Source organism: Oenanthe melanoleuca, chromosome 18, assembly GCF_029582105.1.
Source record: "Oenanthe melanoleuca isolate GR-GAL-2019-014 chromosome 18, OMel1.0, whole genome shotgun sequence".
Classification (NCBI taxonomy): domain Eukaryota; kingdom Metazoa; phylum Chordata; class Aves; order Passeriformes; family Muscicapidae; genus Oenanthe; species Oenanthe melanoleuca.
In genome coordinates this window covers 10,415,956-10,437,093 of record NC_079351.1, presented here as the reverse complement: position 1 = coordinate 10,437,093, position 21,138 = coordinate 10,415,956, and the positions used below count along the sequence as shown (strand labels likewise).

General features: G+C 54.2%; 1 protein-coding gene across 1 annotated transcript in view; it reads left to right on the top strand.

Moving 5' to 3' along the window:
- The window catches only part of SHISA6 (shisa family member 6), a 202,463-nt gene that overhangs the window by 45,236 nt on the left and 136,089 nt on the right, over nucleotides 1–21,138 (top strand). Inside the window, exon 3 of the mRNA XM_056506000.1 lies at nucleotides 1,579–1,674. Within this exon, the coding sequence (XP_056361975.1) occupies nucleotides 1,579–1,674 (96 nt within the window). The remainder of the gene's footprint in view (nucleotides 1–1,578; nucleotides 1,675–21,138) is intronic.

Genomic DNA, 21,138 nt, shown 5'->3' with positions numbered 1-21,138 from the left:
CCATGACTCTATGATTCTATCATTCCATGTTGCTACAGTTCTAAAATTTCATGATTCTATGAGTCTATGATTCCATCTTTCTATGACTCCATGACTCTGATTCCATGTTTCTATGTTTCTCTGATTCCATAATTCCATGTTTCTATGTTTCTATGTTTCTATGATTCCATGTATCTATGATTCTATGATTCCATAATTCCATAATTCCATGTTTCCATGTTTCTCTGTTTCTATGATTCCATGATTCCATGTTTCTATGTTTCTATGATTCCATGTATCTATGATTCTATGATTCCATAATTCCATAATTCCACGTTTCCATGTTTCTCTGTTTCTATGATTCCATGATTCCATGTTTCTATGATTCCATAATTCCATGTTTCTATGTTTCTATGATTCCATGTTTCTATGTTTCTATGATTCCATGTTTCTCTGTTTCTATAATTCCATGATTCCATGTTTCTATGTTTCTATGATTCCATGATTCCATATTTCTGTGATTCTATGGCAGGGATGGGATGGGTGGGATTTAATGTCCCTTCCAGCCCAAATATTCTGGGATTCTGTGACATTTGGTTTTTATAAACCAGTACTGTGGGCTGTGTACCAGGGCTGTGGGACCAGAGTGGGCCAGGCAGGACAGGGCTGTTCTAGGCTGGGCCCTCCTGGTCCTGCCCACAGCTCCTGACCCAGCTCTGCTCCAGCCCAGGACCACCTGCCCCCCAGCTCCTGCAGGAAATCTGGGAAAAGTGGAATTTCCCAGGGACTGAGCTGCATCCCTGGCCCCCACTTCCCTCCCCCTGCACCTGTCTTATCTCTGCCTCTTCCTGAAATAATAGGAACAGAAAAATTAACGACATGAAAAAGGGAGGAGAGGATAAAGAGTATCTGAAAAATCACCTGTGTCCTCATTTCAGAGCTTTGCATGGTAACAGGGATGAAGGATGCTTTTTTTTCTTTATTAATGCACTGAAATATTAAAAAGCTGGGTGTCTCTTGAACCTATTCTGTTGTCAGGGACTGAGAAAGCTCTGAGGAAGTCTTTTGAGGAGACTGTTGCTCTTGAGGAACTATCCAGGGATGCCATGCATGGAGCAGAGGAAATCAAAGCCAAAATCCAAATTTGCTGCCCTGCTGCAAATGCATCATGGGGATGTGGACAGGGGTGACATTGGCACTTGGGACAAAATCCCTGCCACGGGATGCTCTCAGGGGTCTGGCTAGAGTCTCCTCTGAATTCCTTTATCTCTTTCATCTGGAAGGTGAAGTGAGACCAGGGAGAGCAAACGTGGCCCTGAGCCAGGGATGAGCCAATTTCCTGAAGATTGGGCTCTTTGATTTGGCACTTTGGTGCTTCCCCTCTCATGTTCTGCTCATTCCTGGGCAATTTCCAAAATGTGCAGTTGTTCTTCTTCACAAATCTTTGCCAACAAAGAGCTCAGGCTCTGATGTTGCTGCAGGTATGGTTTTCGTGGTGCCATTAATTGTGGAATGTGTATGAGTACAGCACATATATAAATATATAAATACATGTTTTTCCACACAGACAGACTGACTAAAGGTGCTTTGTTTTTCCAGGTCACTATGGGAAGGATATTTATCGCAGTGGAGGGCCAGATCTCCATAATTTCATCTCCTCCGGGTTTGTCACGTTAGGAAGAGGACACACGAAGGGTACAGTGGAAACCATTTTTTGCTAAATAAAAAGATTGTTTTAAATCCAAAGCTCAGAGCTGGCTGCTGGGCTCTGGGTGCCCTGAGTGGGGTCAGCCCAGGCAATGGGGCTGCAGGGTCAGGGCAGGACCTGGGGGTCCTGGCAGGGGGATCCATCTGCCTGTGCAGTGGGACTGCTCCTCCAGCTTTGTGTTTTCCTGGCTGCTGTGTTTCCATGGGTGCTCCCAAAGGGGAGGGCAGGAATGTCCAGCTGGCCCAGGGCAGGCAGTGACCACTTCCAGACTGTGGGTCTGGAGATCTTTTCTTTGACTTCTGGGCTTTTATTTTATTTATTTATTTATTTATTTATTTATTTATTTATTTATTTATTTATTTAGATTGGGGGAAGTGGGAGGGTTATGATGAATATTTTATAAAATTATTTCTTTTTAGCTCCTGAAGCCTATATTTTCCGTGCTCCTATAATCTGTGATATAATGTACAAACAGGAAAACACAAAAAATATACATATGCTGCTCTGTGTATGTTCTGTGTACATGTACTGTATATAAATATCTGTGCAGAGACAGCTTTATCACAAATAACCCAATCTCCAGGGCGTGCTGGTGACACCAGAGCCGTGTGCTGGTGACACCACAAGCCTGGGCAATGTTCAGTGTTGCCTTTTTGGTGAGTGTTTCTGGTGTACAGTGAGACGTGTCCTCCTGTCCCCGCCCTGCCCGAGTGCCACCGGTGCCCTGCTGTGACACTGGCACGTGCCACTGCTGTCCCCTCGTGTGTCCCCAAGCCTGCTGTACCCCCTAGACACGATGTATGTGAGATTCCTCTCCAGAGCAATGTACTGTATGTGGGGCTGTGTCCTCGTGCTCGCCTGGTTGAACGCTCCTCTGTTGTTTCTGTGGATGACGTCACTCACAAATAATTAAAAGACCTTGATATTTTATTATTTTTTTTTTTTCTTTCTACATTTCCTGCACTTTTTCCAGTTCTCCACGAGTGTCATCCAAAGTAGTGTTGGTCCTGTAGAACTGTCAGAGAAGAAACAAATATATGTATATTGTCTGTGTATGTCTGTGTGTGCTTAAATAAAGTTTACTGAGGCTGAGGCAGCACCCGTGGGACTTGTAATCCAATACCCTGAATTCCAGTTCTGTAATCCAATTCCCCAAAATCCCAGTCCTGTGATCCAATATCCTGTAACCCAATACCCTGAAATCCAGATTTGTGATCCAATACCCTGAATTCCAGTTCTGTGATCCAATTCCCCAAAATCCCAGTCCTGTGATCCAATATCCTATAATCTGATACTCTGATATTCCACTCCTGTAATCCAATATCCTGTCATCCAATACCCTGAAATCCGGATTTGTGATCTAATACCCTGAAATCTCAGTCCTGTAATCCAATATCCTGTAATCCAATACCCTGAAATTCAGATTTGTAATCCAATACCCTGAATTCCATTTCTGTGATCCAATACCCCAAAATCCCAGTCCTGTAATCCAATATCCTGTAACCCAATACCCTGAAATTCAGATTTGTGATCCAATACCCTGAAATCCCAGTCCTGTAATCCAATACCCTGAAATTCCAGCCTTGTAATACAATACCTTGAAATTTCAGATATGCAATCCAATATCCTACAAACCCAAATTTGTAATCCAATACCCTGCAATTCCATTTTTGTAATCCAATACCCTGAAATCCAATATCCTGAAATTTCAGTTTTGTAATGCAATAACCTCAATTCCAGTCCTGTAATCCACTACCCTGCAATTCCAGGTTTACAATCCAGTACTCTGCAATCCCAAATTTGTCATCCAGGACCCTGCAATCCCAGTGCTGGATTCTGACACCCTGCAAACCAATACCCTGCAATCCCAGATTTATATTCCAGTACCCTGCAATCCCAGATTTATATTCCAATACCCTGCAATCCCAGATTTATATTCCAGTACCCTGCAATCCCAGCTCTGCACTGAGGGAAGGGAAGCAGAGGAACCTCAGGTGGGCTGGGAGCTGCAATGGTTCAAGGAAGGACCATGGTGACATTTCACACAAGGTGTCCCCATCCCAAAGGAGTTTTATGGTCATGTCCTGCCACATCAGGAGTGTATTCAGGGTCAGGCAGCAAAGCACCCCAGGAATGATGGTACATGGAGTGGGGTGTCCCACAGCCTCCACCAAGCCCATGGAGATCCTTGAGCAGGGCTGTAAATGCAGCCCTCTGTCCCAGACAGGTGAGTTATCCTCACCTGACACCCCTGGGGCACCTCCCAGCCGTTTGCTGGACAAAAGGCTGCTCCCAGTTCTTCCCAGGTGAGAACAAAACCTCCTCTCCTTCTGTAGCTGCAAAGGCTGGGGGCTCTGCTGTCCTGCAGGTGGGCCAGGGGCTTCCACACCTTTTCCAGAGCACATTTCCTGTCCCTGGGAAGGTGGGAGAGTGGGCAGTGGGAATGCAGACTGTTTATCAGCCTGTTTGGCTTTCCAAACTGAATAAAAGGCTCCTGTTCTCTGAAGAAATGAATATCGTGGCTGTCTATAGACATCAGAATGGACTGGCCTTAGAATTTACCTTCCAGCTGCTGTAAATTCACCTGGGTTTTGAACAGTGCTACAAAGTTCATTTCCAGCTTCTTAATGGCAAATCCCCCCATTGAGTGGTGAGAGTGATGAACACCTCACCCTGCTGCAGGACCTGCTTGTGCTTGTGTGGCTTTGTCTCTGTCTGTGACACGACCTGATTGTCTGTTCGTGCTGTGACAGGGGGCCTGGGGTGTCACAAAGGACTGAGGGGTTCTGTCCTTAGGATTGTGCCTGGAATGATTTGATTTGGGGAAATATTGAGTGACAGATTTCCTGAGTTCAGCTGGAAGTGACCATCTGTCAAGAGGGGTGAGAGTTTCAGCCAGGGCTTTAGATGAGAGAACTCTTGTGCTATTTTGACCTATTTCTATTTAAATGAGCAGGTTCTGTCCTGTTTTATTCTATTCCTATTTAGATGAGCAGGTTCTCTGCTATTTTGTCCTCTTTCTATTCAGATGAGCAGGTTCTGTCCTTTTCCAGTTCCAGTCCTTGTGTTACAACCTCCACTTCAGCCAAAGAACCTCAGCCTGCCTTGTGGACAGGGTTCTGCCCCTGGACTGAACACAGCCAGTGAAGTTTCTCTCAATATTTCTCTGCACTGGGAGACACATTTTTGGTATTTTCTCAACTGTCTTCTGTGCTGTGGCAGAACTCCAAGTGCTGAGTAATATTTAAGAGCTCATCTATTTTGGGCAGAAGACAAAGCCGTGAGACATGCCAAAGTGCCATGGATACCAAACCAGCACTCTCACACGTCTGACATCCTGCAGGATGGGGGCTCATGGCTCTCCATGAATTCCAGGGGCACTGCCTGCCTCCCAAAGGCTCTGGAGCCACCCCAAGGTGTGTTCCTCAAACCATGGGCAGTCACTGTGCTCTGTGTGCCAGGATGGTCCAGGGGTGAATCCTGGCTCTTCAGGCCAGCACATCCCCGTGGCAAGGCAAGGGCAGGGCTGATCTCACCCACACCAGGCAGGAGCAAGTTGGGTGGTTGGCTCTGAGCTAGCAGCTTTCAATTCTGTGTGGAGGCAGCTGGGGACAGCAGCAGCTCTGGGAGGTCACTGGGTGGGCACAGGGCAGCCCAGAGAGGGAGGATGGATCCACACTCCTGTGTGGGAGCAGCTCCTGCTGCTGTGGGAGGTGTGGGGAGGGTTCAGTGCTCTGGGGACACGCTGGGACAGGAGCCAGCTCACCCCCTGTGCCCCAAGCTGATGTAAATCCCAGCTTCTCCAGCCTGTCCTGAGCACCTGGCACTGCCCAGGCTGGAGGGGATTGAGGATCAACACCCCAGGGAGGGAACTCACTCACTCCACATTGCCTACCCCACATCATATTGGATCGCTGAGTTTTCCAGTAAAAATGTGATTTTTATTTTGGTTTTTTGGTTGGAATTTTTTTTTTTTTTTTTACTCTCAGTCTCAGACCTTGAAGCTTCAGACCCAGTAGTTTCCCAATGGAATTGAGCTCCTTGAGTTTCAGCAGTCTGGGACAGCAGCAGGAATTCTGTAGAGCAGACAATAATCTCTGTTCAGCACTCAAGGGCTTCTTTGTTTTTCTGGTAACTCTGCAAAAGTGTGAAAAATAGTGAGTTATTTTCTGGCAAAAGCAGAATTTCCCGATTGAACTGAGTGCAAGGGCTCAGGGGAGTGAGGCAGGAGGAACAGAGAGGTTTAGACTCTTCTGCAGGGTCATTTCATAGGGGAAAACAGAGCTGTTCCTACAATCTGCTACTCCCTGTAAGCTTGTGCCAGATCTGGAGGAGCTGCAGAGGAGCTGCTGTGTGGAAAACTCAGGAGGAGTCAGATGTCCCCAGAGCCTGCCCAAAAACACTTCCAGAAATGGAACCTCTCCCTCTTGTTCAAGGCTGTGCCTGGATTGCCTGTGCTGTGAGCCAGGGCATCTGCAGGAGGCTCTTTCCTTGCTCAGACCTGCCTGAGGCTGTTCTGCAGCAGGAGGGAGAGGAGGGGATGAGGCAGGTGTGCAGGGCAGGGTGCTGGCATCCCCTCAGCAGGGCAAGGGGCACACTGTGGGAACAGCCAGGCTGGTGCTGAGCAGCACAGGATGCCCCAGCACACCTGAAATTTGATTTGCTGTGCACATCTGGCAGATTTGCAGCCCAAACGTGGCATCTGCCTGCTGGGGCTCTCACTCACCTTGTACTTCAGGTGTGGGCACAGGGCTCAGGGCACAGCCTTGGAGCACAGGATTTGTGCTTGGTGGGGGGGAACAGGGTGTTTGTGCTTCAGCAGGACCTTACACCCAGGTAGATACTGTCCTCAGATCCAGCACCACCCCTGACATCTCCTGTGAACACCTCCTGTGAACATCCCCCTCCCTGGCATTGTGTGTATTCAAAAGGAGAAAATTGTTCTTGGTCTACCTTAGAAAATGATAATTTTCCCAGGGTGTGTGGGCAGAGAGACCACCTGGAGCCAGAGCACTGGAAGGTGGCAGCCTCGTGGGTTCAGGGTTTGGGAGCTGCAGGAATTTGTGGGAACACACAAGGATGTGAGGAAGAGTGGCTGGAGTGAGGGGGCAGCTGAGTCTCGTGGCTTCTCCCATTGCCTGTGTGCCAGGGGCTCTGAAAGGTGGTAAAAACACCTCAGCTCTGAGCTGGCACCTCAGCCAACCTCCCTCCCTCCCTCCTGCAGCCTCCTGGACAGGCTGGGAGATCCCCAGGTGTCCTGGTTTGAAGGACAGGTGTCTGCCAATAAAGGCAGGAGCTCCTCTTTGAAATGGAGAATGTAAACCCCCTCCATCCAAATTATTATTATAAATTTGAAATTAAGGGGCTGTCAGGCAAATATATGGGAATTAGGAATAACAGTTCTTTACTAGGAAAATTAAAATAGAAATGCAGTATTACACAGAACAATCTCAAACCCTGCCAGAGTCAGAATCCAAGCTGACACCCGTCAGTCAGTCAGGGTGTTGGCACAGTCCCATTCAATGGTGGCTGCATCCTCCTGCAGGGGCAGATGTGGTTCAGCTGGAGCAGTGCTCCTGGAGAAGGTGCAGTTTCCTCTGGAGCTCCAGGGATGATGTGGAAAGGTCTGGCTTTCCTCTGGAATCCAGTGCAAAGAAGGTGCCTTGGTGTCCAAAATCTCAGTTTTTATCTGGGTAGGAAAGGCTTGGCTCCTCCCCTGGCTGGAGCATCTCCCAGTGGGATGATGGAATTTTATCAGTCATGCCCTGGGACTCAGTGGCCATGAACAGGAGATATCTCCTGGAGGGAGGATGGGCTGTGGGAAGATAAAGATGATTGCCCAGCTGGTTTAAAGATGGCCCATGAGCAGATAATGTGTGCCAGGAGATCAGGGGCACTGCCCCACCCGGCTGCAGCAGGTGGGGACAGAATTCACATTGCTGGGCACATCCTGTACTGCAACCCAAGACACCAGGTCTGACTGGCAGATCCCCAGGTCAGACTGGGTCGCACAGGCAAGGCCAGGGGTGAAGCACCAGCCCCATCTGCCAGTTCAGCCTCTGGGCTGGTCACAAGGAAAGTTCCTCCAAAGGCAAAGGCAGCTCTGGGTCACACTTGGCAATCAGCTCTTTCTGCACTGCTTTGGTATCTCCAGCTGGGCTGGGGACAGCTCCACTGTCTCACCCCTTCCTCCTCTGGGAGCTCCAGAGTTCTCCCAGCCCTGCTGCTCCCTCTGGGTGCCTCCCCTGGTGAGGAGACAGGAGCACAGAGTCAGTGCCTCAGGGCTCAGGCTGTGTCTGTGTGACTCTCAGAACAGCTCAGCAGGGCTGGGACATCCTGTGCCAGCAGCAGGAGCAGCTCATTTCCTCCCTGAGATGTTCTGGCGTCCCCAGCTGCTGTGTTCCCTCACCTGCACATCCTGGCTGCTGTTGCTGCAGGCTCTGCAGGCTCTGTGTGCAAGGAACACTGAGCAGCAGCTGGATGTGCATTGGGGCTGCAGCATTGCCCCTCCTGCACACACCCTGCCCCTCTGGCACACACCCTGCCCTCTGGCACACACCCTGCCCCTCCTGCACACACCCTGCCCTCCTGCACACACCCTGCCCCTCCTGCACACACCCTGCCCTCTGGCACACACCCTGCCCTCCTGCACACACCCTGCCCTCTGGCACACACCCTGCCCTTCTGCACACACCCTGCCCCTCCTGCACACACCCTGCCCCTCCTGCACACACCCTGCCCCTCCTGCACACACCCTGCCCCTCCTGCACACACCCTGCCCTCTGGCACACACCCTGCTCTCCTGCACACACCCTGCTCTCCTGCACACACCCTGCCCTCCTGCACACACCCTGCCCCTCTGGCACACACCCTGCCCCTCCTGCACACACCCTGCCCCTCCTGCACACACCCTGCCCCTCTGGCACACACCCTGCCCTCCTGCACACACCCTGCCCCTCTGGCACACACCCTGCTCTCCTGCACACACCCTGCTCCTCCTGCACACACCCTGCCCCTCCTGCACACACCCTGCCCCTCTGGCACACACCCTGCCCTCCTGCACACACCCTGCCCTCCTGCACACACCCTGCCCCTCCTGCACACACCCTGCCCTCTGGCACACACCCTGCCCTCCTGCACACACCCTGCCCCTCCTGCACACACCCTGCCCTCTGGCACACACCCTGCTCTCCTGCACACACCCTGCTCCTCCTGCACACACCCTGCCCTCTGGCACACACCCTGTTCCTCCTGCACACACCCTGTTCCTCCTGCACACACCCTGCCCTCCTGCACACACCCTGCCCCTCTGGCACACACCCTGCCCCTCCTGCACACACCCTGCTCTCCTCACCCTGCCCTCCTGCACACACCCTGCCCTCCTGCACACACCCTGCTCTCCTGCACACACCCTGCCCTCCTGCACACACCCTGCCCTCCTGCACACACCCTGCTCTCCTGCACACACCCTGCCCTCCTGCACACACCCTGCTCCTCCTGCACACACCCTGCCCCTCCTGCACACACCCTGCCCCTCTGGCACACACCCTGCCCTCCTGCACACACCCTGCCCTTCCTGCACACACCCTGCCCCTCCTGCACACACCCTGTTCCTCCTGCACACACCCTGCCCTCCTGCACACACCCTGCCCTCCTGCACACACCCTGCCCTCCTGCACACACCCTGCCCTCCTGCACACACCCTGCCCTCTGGCACACACCCTGCCCTCCTGCACACACCCTGCCCTTCCTGGCACACACCCTGCCCTCCTGCACACACCCTGCCCTCTGGCACACACCCTGCCCTCCTGCACACACCCTGCCCTCTGGCACACACCCTGCCCTCTGGCACACACCCTGCTCCACACCCTGCCCTCCTGCACACACCCAGCCCCACACCCTGCCCTCTGGCACACACCCTGCCCTCCTGCACACACCCTGCTCTCCTGCACACACCCCCTGCCCTCCTGCACACACCCTGCCCCTCTGGCACACCCCAGACTCAGCCCTGTACAGCCCTGCACGTGGCACCAGCCGTGCTGCTGCTCCACTGGCATGTAAATATGATTCAGAGATGAATGGGAGAAAAGAGATTCATTAATTTGCTCCTCATTAGCAGTTTGAGAGTTCTGATTCCTCCCTCCAACTCTGCCCTGGTTCCCTGCTGTCATGGCTGGTTCCCTGTTGCTCGGCTTGCAGCTCTGTGTTCCAGTTTCTTTCCCAAAGTGCTGCTTTGTACCCTTAATTTGTTATTTTGGGGTCTTCTATTACATCTGTCACAACTTCCTCGGCCCAGCACAGCTACAGAACACGCAGTGAATCAGCTCCAAGCTGGAATTTACTGCCTGCCCCCATCATTAGTAATCCACACTTGCAGCAGACTCATTATTACAGGCAAAGGCAGAACTTTGAAGATCTTTTTTTTTTCCACACCTGCACCTGTAACTTGCCGTGAATAGATTTGCAAAAATTGAGGGTTAGGTGTGCTGAGTCCTTTTTGCTCATTAAACACTTGTTAGACATGCCATCAATGGAGAGCTGGAGCTGGAGCCCGCTGCATCCCAATGAATCACTTTCTGTTTATCCTGGATAATTCTGGTGGAGCCTTGCAGCGGGTGAGCTGCAGATCACCCGCATCCTGACTCCAGATTAATTCCAAGCCATGCAAATTCTGACACTTAATTGTATTGGCTGGGAAACAGGATCATTGGGATGTGGAGAGGGCCTGGGAGCCGTGCAGGAAGATTCCATGACGCAGGAGGACATTTCCAGCCACTCTGAATTATTTAACCGCCCTCAGACATGGCTGGTCCATTTCTCAGCAGGGTCTGGACAGCTCTGGTTTTTATAGCCCTTGGAGCAGTGGGGTGGGAGGAGAGGGGGAGGCCATGGAAAACATTCCAGTGGCTGCAGCTGCTGTGGGAAGGGGTGGGGGGACACCAGCAGAACCCCCTCAGATGCTGGTGTCACCTTGTCCTGGTTTGAAGGACAGGTGTCTGCCAATAAAGGCAGAAGCTTCTCTTTGAAATGGAGAGTGTAAACTCACCTCCTCCAAATTATTATAATTTTGAAATTAAGGGGCTCTCAGGCAAAGATATGGGAATTAGGAATAACAGTTCTTTATTAGGAAAATTAAAATAGAAATGCAGTATTACACAGAACAATCCCAAACCCTGCCAGAGTCAGAATCCAAGCTGACACCCGTCAGTCAGTCAGGGTGTTGGCACAGTCCCATTCAATGGTGGCTGCATCCTCCTGCAGGGGCAGATGTGGTTCAGCTGGAGCAGTGCTCCTGGAGAAGGTGCAGTTTCCTCTGAAGCTCCAGGGATGATGTGGAAAGGTCTGGCTTTCCTCTGGAATCCAGTGGAAAGAAGGTGCCTTGGTGTCCAAAATGTCAGTTTTTATCTGGGTAGGAAAGGCTTGGCTCCTGCCCTGGCTGGAGCATCTCCCATGGGATGATGGAATTTTATCAGTCATGCCCTGGGACTCACTGGCCATGAACAGGAGATATCTCCTGGAGGGAGGATGGGCTGTGGGAAGATAAAGATGATTGCCCAGCTGGTTTAAAGATGGCCCATGAGCAGATAATGTGTGCCAGGAGATCAGGGGCACTGCCCCAGCTGGGTTAACAGATGGGACAGAATTCACATTGCTGGGCACATAAACCCAGCACACACCTTCTGCAATGAGCACAGAGGTAACAGAGGGGAGGGACTCGTGTCCTTCTGTCCCAGACTGGGCAGGAACCTGGACAGGAGGTTTTGGGGTGTCCCACGCTCTGAGCAAGGAGCACCAGGACTGGCAGCTGCTCTGAGACCTGCCCTGAGCTGGTTGTTCCTTGGCACTGCAGGGAAATGGCACAAGCTGGGTATGTGGATCCCTGCTGGGCCAGGAGATCCAGGAGATTGCTGTGGCTGCTCCAGAGCTGGGAAATGGGAAGGGAGCCTTTCCCACGGGCAGCCTCACTCCCTTGGGGATCCCATTGCTCACCTGTCCATTGATTTTGGCATTTTTAACTTGGCCTGGTCAAAGAGGCGTCCTGGGGGACAAGGACAGGACTGGGGGTGTCTCTTCTTTCTCTCTTTAGGGACAGTGAAAATCAGAATCTTGTGTTTGAGGCAGGGAAAGGCCACCAGGCCCTTTCTGGGTATGCACCCAGGATTAGCTGGGGGTTCTGGGGAGCTCACAGGGCATCCCTGGCTTTGTGACAGACCCAGAGTCTGGGACTCACCTTCCCCACTGCTGAGGGGCTCCTGCTCCCATGCTGAGGTAAATCCCACAGGTTTTCACTCCTCTGATTCCCCATCTGCTGCCCAGCCCCACAGGCTGCATCCAGCCCTCTGCTGACTTCTGTGGAGGGATTTCACTCATCTGGAGCTGCAGGATGGATCCCTCCTCCTTCTGCTGGGTGATAACAGGATAACAACATAAATGACAGTGGCAGAGGAAGGAAGCCCTGCCTGTTCCTGGCTGCCCTTTCCAGGAGGCTGTCAGCTCACAGGGATGCTTTGGCAGATACCTTTGAAAGCTGAGCTGGAAGTGGGGAAGAGCTGGCAGGTACAGCCCAGCTGTCTGTGAAACTGGAGCTGCAGCTGCTCACCACAAGCTCCTCTTTGAAGAATGTGTTATTCTCTATTTATGATCAAGAACTGCTGTATGAAAAGCCCTTATGATTTCTTGCCATGGTGTCACTGAGGATCTCAGGCTGATTCTCTCCCCAAACAGGGAATTTAGCCTCAATGAAGGCTCACCCTGGAGCTGGATTGATGTGCCTTTGGCAGGGCTGCATTTGCTCTTCATCCTGCTTGCCAGTTGTAAATAAGAAATTCAAATATTATGAAAAGAACTGGAGACTCCTGGCAGCAGAGAGGGGACTTTGCAGAGGATCTGTAATTCTGAAGCATCTGTGATCTTCCACAGCAACATGATCAGAGCTGGGCAGATGGAGAGCTTGAGCACTCCCAGAAATCCACTGCTGCAGCCAAGCCAGTGTGCTATGCACAGTTCATCTGCCCAAGTGCCTTGGGAGGGACTCCTTGGGATGAACTCACCATCAGAGGGGAGGTTTGTGGAGACACAGGGCTCAGGGTTGCTGCTGGACTGACTTTCTATGGATGGTGCTCACTCCCAGGGGAATTATTTGGTCTTAGGAGCTTCTGTCCATCCTTCAGGTCAGGATAAGACTGGGCACTGCAGGGATGTGCCCAGCAAATGTCACAGCAGTGACTGCAGACAGCCCATGAGAGCAGATGTGGAATTCCTGATTGGTTTTAGTCTCTGGCACAGATTTATCTTCACATGGAGCCCTGCCTGTGACCAGTTTGAGCTTTGGCACTGTCTGGAGGCCACAGGCTGAAGGTGGGAACTGTGATTCTTGTGGAATCATAGAATCATGGAAGGGTTTGGGTTTCAGGATCCAGGGAGAGCTCAGAGACCCTTCCAGAGCCTAAAGGGGCTCCAGGAGAGCTGGAGAGGGACTGGGGACAAGGGATGGAGGGACAGGACACAGGGAATGGCTTCAGACTGGCACAGGGCAGGGCTGGATGGGACATTGGGCAGGAATTGTTCCCTGTGAGGGTGGGCAGGCCCTGGCACAGGTGCCCAGAGCAGCTGTGGCTGCCCCTGGATCCCTGGCAGAGCCCAAGGCCAGGCTGGACACTGGGGCTGGAGCAGCTGGGACAGGGGGAGGTGTCCCCATGGCAGGGGTGGCACTGGATGCTCTTTAAGTCCCTTCTGACCCAACCCATCCTGGGATTCCGTGGTTCAGTTTGATCCCCCTGGTGTCACAGGGTCACCAGCAGCACCTCCTGGCCCAGGGAATGCCAGGACATCCCTGCACTGCCCTGTGCCCCAAGGCTCTGCCACCCTGGCTGGGCACAGCAGATGCTGGAGCAGAACTCTGCCCAGGCTTTGGAAGCAGAGCCGTGGGTTTTGCTCCAAAAAGGAGAAGTTTCTCTCTGGCACGAGAAAGGACTGGATTATCCAGAAAGGACTGGCTTTACCAGAATCTCTTCCCAGCTGTTGAGCTGCTCTTTGTGTGCTCAGCAATTTCCTCTGCCAGAGTTTGGGTGAGTTCAGGGTCTGGAGCAGGGGAGGGAAGCTGTGCAGGGCAGTATTTGCTCCTCCATGAACCAAAGGGCAGGGTTCCCAAGGAGCAGGGGGAGGAGGGCAGGAGCTGGATGAAGCCCTTTGTGAGGGCTTGGAGGCTGCAGTGGGTCCATTCCCTGGGGCAGGAATTGCTCCTGCTGCCCTCACAGAGGGTGGGCATTGAGTCAAACCCCCCACACTGAGGAGGAGGAGGGTGCACCCCATCTGTCACTGATGGAGAGGTCCTGGGGGTTCTCAGGAGGCTTCTGGGTCCCCCAAGGGGCAGAGAGGGGAGCAGGAGGGATGTGAGGGAGGCTGTGGGCTGAAGGATGAGTGGAGCAAGTCCCTGCTTGAACTTTGCAAAGTCTCTGCCCCTCTCTCAGTTATCCTGTGGTGGGATTTCCTCTCAGCCCAAGGCACTGGATTGGAGAGGGCTCCTGCTGGAGCTGGGACAGCTCTTTCCTTTCTGCCAGCACCTTCATTCCTCCCAGAACTGGGCTAAGCCCATTCCATCATCCCCACTCTTCAGGCGGTGGTTTTAAAACTCCCCAGGAGTTTAAATCCCTCCAGAAGTGGCTGTCACATCCTGGAAAATGCATCCCTGGAGTCTTGTCTCGTTCCTGTGGCACAGCCAGGCAGGTCAGCTCTCCACAGCTCCCTGGGTGCCAGCATCCCTGGCAGGCAGTGCCTGCAGGCTGCCAGTGTTCCCCAGAGCAGGGCTGCCAGAACCCCCACCTGTGCCACTCTGGGGCTTGGGCTCAGCCTGGGCTTTCCTGTCTGGCACTGAAAATTCCCTCTGGCAGCCCTTTCCTTCTCCTCCATGAGAGCAGCACTCCAGCCATGGGAAGGGGATCGTGGAGCAGGGTTTGGCCAGGGACAGACCTTCCCATGGCACCTCCTGGAGAGCCTGCCAGCCAGGGAATGAGCCCAGCTGCTCGGGCCAGAGCTCAGCCCCAGCCCATTTCCTGCCAGAGCTGCAGTTTGTGATGGATTTCATGGCACTGCCCTGGGTCTGCTGCAGAAAATCAACTCGTGTGTGCAATGCAGAGCAGCCCACGGTGCTGCTGCACACCTGCCCTGCTGCAGAGGGGTCTGCAGCTCCCTCTGAACCAGCAATGCATTAAAGAGCTGGTAAAGTCTTCTTTTCTGTTTCCTTTTCCCTTTCCTTTCCTTTCCTTTCCTTTCCTTTCCTTTCCTTTCCTTTCCTTTCCTTTCCTTTCCTTTCCTTTCCTTTCCTTTCCTTTCCTTTCCTTTCCTTTCCTCTCCTCTCCTCTCCTCTCCTCTCCTCTCCTCTCCTCTCCTCTCCTCTCCTCTCCTCTCCTCTCCTCTCCTCTCCTCTCCTCTCCTCTCCTCTCCTCTCCTCTCCTCTCCTCTCCTCTCCTCTCCTCTCCTCTCCTCTCCTCTCCTCTCCTCTCCTCTCCTCTCCTCTCCTCTCCTCTCCTCTCCTCTCCTCTCCTCTCCTCTCCTCTCCTCTGAGTTTGTTCACACCCTGGGGTCAGTGCAGGACCAGGCTGAGCTCAGGATCCCCTTCCAGCCATGACAAGGGAAATGTTTGTGCAGAGAGCTGCAGATCTGCCGAGCCCAGCAGCTCCTCCAAGCCCCATTTCTGAGCAGGGCTGAGCTCTGTGTGCCACCAGACCTGTGCTGACAATTCCTGGACTGCTCTTTGGAAACTCAGCCCTTCAACATTTTCTCCAGGTGCTCCACCCTTATCTCTCCTTGTGCTGTCACCACACTGCCTCTGTTGTTTCAGATGTAACACCAGGTTTTATTCCCAGGTGCCAGTGGCATTAATTTCAGATCTGCTCAGATAGCAGGAGTGCACAGGCTATAAAAGGCATCTCCTCATCTTCATTTTTAAGCAGGAAACTAAAAATAGAGCCAGTTCAGATATAGGTGATGAGAACAACCTGAGGTTTGGATTAGGAGGCAGAATGGGAATGGAGAGTTCAGAGGTGCCTGGTGAAGTGTCTGTGTTGGAGGGAGCTGTGGATAAAAGTCTGTGACCCAGGTTTGGGCCAGAGCAGGTTTGGTGAGCTCTGCTCCTCCTATTTCTGCGTGGAAGGCATGGATGGAAAATGCTGGGCTCAGAAGGGAGAGCAGGCAGTGCTTCTGTCCCAGGGTGTCACCCTTGGGTGGCCCTGCCACCCCCTTGGGGTCAGGAGGGCGCAGGACACAGAGCACAGGGGGACACGGCCAGAGGCACAGAGGAGGGCAGTGGCAGCAGTGTCCCTGAGGATGGGGGGCTGCAGGGACCTCCCTGAGCTCCTGCTGCCCCTCAGCTCCGTGGAGCAGCTCAGGCAGCACCACAGGCTGCCAGAAACACCCTCAGCCCAGTTTGCTGTGAGTGGGGGAAACTGGGACAGCCTGAGCCAGCTCCTTGTGCCTGGGTGGGGACAGAGCTGGCACCTGACACCTCCTGTGGCTCTGCTGAGGGGACACAGCTTGGAGACCCCTCACCTTTTCCTCCTCAGGGTCCCCTGCAGGGCATTTCTGCAGCTCAGGGACTGGGGCTTCAGGGGATGCCTTAAGTTTTACCTTTCATATTCCCAGGCTCTGCAGTGCATTGGTGTGTGACTCTGAACTCCACACAAAGTGTCACAAGTTCTCCTCCCAGCTCAGGCACACAAAACAATCCTTTTCCAGCCCCACAACCAAGGACACCTGAAGCTGCAGCTTCAGCCCCAAAAAGTGCAAGCAGCAGCAATGGAGGAGAGAATGTGGGAGGATGGGAGTGCAGGAGCTGGAGCTGGGATTGGACAGTGAAGATGGAAATGGAGCCAAAGTGATGCAAGTGTGAGAACTGGTGACTCGGATCCATCTTGGCTCCATCTTGGGTGGAGCCACAGCCGGGCTCTGGCACTGCCCAAGGTGAATCCTTTGGAGCCTTGGGATAAATCCCTGCTTGATTCCTGGGGCACTGCCCAGCCTCTGCCCCAGGAGCCTCTCCAGGCAGCACCTGCAGCTCCAGCTCTGTCCTGTGCCCCACACAAGCCCAGACTCTGGCAGTGAGAGCTCCCAGCCCAGGCACTGAGCCCAGCCAGGGCTGCTCAGAGCCCTTTGAGCTGCCCAGTCTGAGCCTGTGGTGCTCCCTGGTAGCCACAGTGCCTGGGCAGGGAGGTGTTTTGCTGCCTGCAGGCTCCAGGTGGTGGAGAATTGGCTCCAGCAGCTGCAGTTGGCACAAGGAAATGAGTCTGAGCAGGGCAGGAGGGAGAAGATGAATGTGTGCCCCCCCTGCAGTGCCACACAGGGAACGGGGGCACCTGAACCCACAGAGCCCCAGAGCTGTGTCTGCAGCACCCACACTGCTCATCCCTCTCAGTTGAACCCTGTGTGGGCTCTGATCCCTGCCCACTGCAAAGGAGATTCCTCACGGGGAGCAGGGCTGCTCCCCTGCAACCCTGCCTCTGGACAAGGGGTGGAGGGACAGGACACAGGGAATGGCTTCAGACTGACACAGGGCAGGGCTGGATGGGACACTGGGCAGGAATTGTTCCCTGGGAGGGTGGGCAGGGCTGGCACAGCTGTGGCTGCCCCTGGATCCCTGGCAGTGCCCAAGGCCAGGCTGGACACTGGGGCTGGAGCAGCTGGGACAGTGGGAGGTGACCCCATGGCAGGGGTGGCACTGGGTGGGATTTAAGGTCCTTCCAACCCAACCAGTCTGCTCTCTGAAAGCAAAGCAGAGCCAGACAGGTCCTAGCAGGGGTTTGGCTTCTCCAGCCCCTCCTGTGTCTCCTGGTTCCTCCTTCCCTTCCCCTCTGTCCAAGACAGCAGCAGTGACCAAGCAGGGACAGTGTGACACTCAGGGACTTTGCTCCTCAGTGTCCTCGGGACCAGAGGCTCTGCTGTGACATCCCACATCCCACAGAAGTCCAGAGGAGACTCATCCCAGCCATGGCTGGCTCTGCCACCACCTGCCAGGGTGATGGACCCAAAGGGAGACTTCTGCATTTATCAGATCCCTGGGACAGAAGGCTCCCCAGGATAGGTATGAACCACCAGGAGCAGAGAGAAGGCACAAAAATCGGTGTCTTTGGGCTGCTCTTAGTCCTCTCTGGATAAGGAATCCCCCACAGGAGGGGCAGCAGCCACTGAGAGGTTTCTCTTCATCTGCTCCATCCAAGGGAGATGAATTCATCCTGCAGCAGCACAGAACTGTGCTTCAAAGAGGAATTTTTGGGGAGGGCTTGTCCTGATGGATTAGATGGGACTAAAGTTCAGCTTGTTTAGCCCAGAAAAGGGGACTGGGAGCTGTGGGCTGGTCCTGCATCAGTGTGGGGGCAAAGGGAGGACAGCCAGCAGGAAGGCAGGCTGTGCAGTCTGGGGGTTTGGGAGGGAGGGAGGGGTGCAGTCTGAGCTGGGAATGCCTCCAGCAGGGTCCCAGCAGTGCAGCCCTGCAGCAGGCACTGCTCACTGCCCCCAGCAGCACTCTGTCCCTGCTCTGCCACCAGGCCTGCAGGACCTGTCCCTTCCCCTCCCTGGCACTCCCTGAGGAGCTCTGGAGCCAGCAGGGACAGGGTTTCTGTAATAAACCTGCTCCAGCAGCCCCCAGTGCCTGACAGGGAGCAGAACAAAGGACAGTTTCCCAGAGAAGGTGCATTTATTTGTGCCTTTGTAGCTCTGCTCTGAAAGCACAAGTAATATCCCTCAAGAAGTGGCACGGAGTCCATCAGCTTCCAGCTGCTCAGACCCTCCCTGAGCTGTGTCTGTTCACATCCTCCTCCTGCAGGAATTGATTGACTCAGAGATAAACAGATCAGGCCATTGCTTTCTCTCCTCTAAACACTCTGCTTTTCTTGCAAGGTGGGTCCTGTGCCTCACATGTCACAACTCCAGAGCTCTCCAGAGAATCCTGGCAGGGAAAACAGGAGGGCAGCCCACACCTGGGACTGCTCCCTGCCCTGCATCCTCCTCCTCTCTGATCCTGACCCTTGCAGGGCTCACAACAGACACTGGTCACACAGATCCCTGTAGATGAGATTCTTGTTCACAAGCATCTACAAACGGGGCTCAGTCTGACTCATTTGGCTTTGAGCCATCCTGGCTCTCCAGGAAAGGGTCAGTGGGTGTTTTGCAATGGTTCAGCTCAGCCTGAGACAGGGCAGTTCCTGGCTGAGAACTCAGGGACATACTGGGATTTGTGTTCAAGGTTTGCAGCGAAGCCAGGGGGCTTGGGTGTAGTTTGAAATGATCTGAGCTGCAGAAAGGTGAGGGAACGAGCCCTGAGCACCCACTGCACCCCTGGGCATCCTCCTGCTGAGCCACTGCTGAGCCAGGGGTGCACCAGGGCCAGGCTGCTCTGAGCCACAGCAGCTGCAGTGTCCCCATGGAGCTGTGGGGGCCAGGAGGGACAAGGCTTGTCCCAGCCATGGCCTGGCACAGCCCCTGGGCAGTGCCCATCCCCTGTGCTGGCACTGCTGGGGCACCTCCAGTGCTGGGGCAGCTCTGGGACACTCAGGGCAGGAAGGACATGGAGGGGCTGGAGCGTGTCCAGGGCAGAGAACAGAGCTGGGAAGGGTCTGGAGCAGCTGAGGGAGCTGGGAAGGGGCTCAGCCTGGAGAAAAGGAGGCTCAGGGGGAACTTGTGGCTCTGCACAACTCCCTGCCAGGAGGGGACAGCCGGGGGGGTCGGGCTGTGCTCCAGGAACAGGGACAGGAGGAGAGGGAACAGCCCCAGGCTGGGCAGGGCAGGCTCAGGGTGGATCAGCAGCAGGAATTTCCCCATGGAAAGGGAGGTCAGGAACTGGAAATGCCCAGGGAGGGTTGGAGTGCCCATCCCTGGAGGGTCCAAGGAATTCCTGGATTGGCACTCAGGGCTCTGGGCTGGGGACAAGGTGGGGATCAGGCACAGGGTGGACTGGATGATCCTGGAGGTCTTTTCCAACCTCAGTGATCCTGGGATTCTGGGGTTCTGTGCTGGCCTGGGAGCAGGTGCAGAGGAGCAGCACAGGGCAGAGAGGAGGAGGAGGAGGAGGAAGGCAGCTGTGGCTGTTGCAGCTTTGCTGCTCCCCAAACCGAGTGTGATCTCCAGTGTGAGCTGAAGGACACCCACTCTGCAGTGACAGCACTGAAGGACCCCCAGGTCTGTAACTGGTGTCACATCCCAAGGTTTGTGCACAAGGCTCAAGAGTGAGCACAGCCTGCCTTTATCCTGCCTGTGCCACAGCCCTTCCCTGGAGGGCTTCAGAGCCAGAGGAAGGCAGCAGCAGCTCTGGGTGTGCTCTGGGCCAGCTGCAGGGCTGGTGCTGGGGAGCCAGGGGCTGCAGCCCCCCAGAGATGGAGTTTGGGGGGGCTGGGCACAGAGTGCTCAGAGTGAGATCTCTGTGCCTGTATTTGTCAGCAAGGGACTCTCACAGAGGGGACACACCCCAAAATACCCCTGAGCCCTCCTGGTGCTCACTCACTGCTCTCTGGAGCTGGGAGAGCTGGGGGTGCTCTCCTGGAGAGGAGAAGGATCCAGGGAGAGCTCAGAGACCCTTGCAGAGCCTAAAGGGGCTCCAGGAGAGCTGCAGAGGGACTGGGGACAAGGGATGGAGGGATAGGACACAGGGAATGGCTTCAGACTGACACAGGGCAGGGCTGGATGGGACATTGGGCAGGAATTGTTCCCTGGGAGGGTGGGCAGGCCCTGGCACAGGTGCCCAGAGCAGCTGTGGCTGCCCCTGGATCCCTGGCAGTGCCCAAGGCCAGGCTGGACACTGGGGCTGGGAGTGGAAAATGTCCCTGCCCATGGCATGGGGTGTGGAACTGGATGATCTTTAGCATCCAGTCCCCATCCCAACCCATCCTGGGATTCTCTGACCAACCCCCCAGCCCAGCCGTGCTCCCCACAGGCTCCAGGGGTGCCCAGTTAGCAGAATTTCCTCTCTCAGGCTTTTTCCTTGGCACAGGTGAGAGCATGGATGTGGCTGGAGGCAGATTTGTCTGAACTGTAAGGATTTTTGTGTGCCTGCACTTTTACACCCCCCACTCTGGGCAGCTCCCAAAATCCTGCTTGTGGTGACACACACCCAGTGCCAGCAGAGTCCAGGAGCAGCCCAGGCTCTGCTGTGCATACCTGCAAGGCAGAACTGAGCCCTCTGATGGGCTCCTCTTGCCCACCAGCTGCAAAAATGTTCAAGGCAGCAACACAAAATAAAGGCTGGAGAAAACAGCAGATGTGCCATGGTCAGCACTGGCAGGGATGGCTCCTGCCTGGCACAGGTGAAATGAAGCACAGCTCTCCCTGCCTGACTGGGATGAGGCCAAACAGGCATTTATTGTGCCATGAACAGCCTGGGACTGGTAGCACTTTCCAACCTGGATGGAGGCAAAGAGATTCCAGATCTTTTTGGAACAGATGCTTCAGTTTCCAGAAGAGTTCAA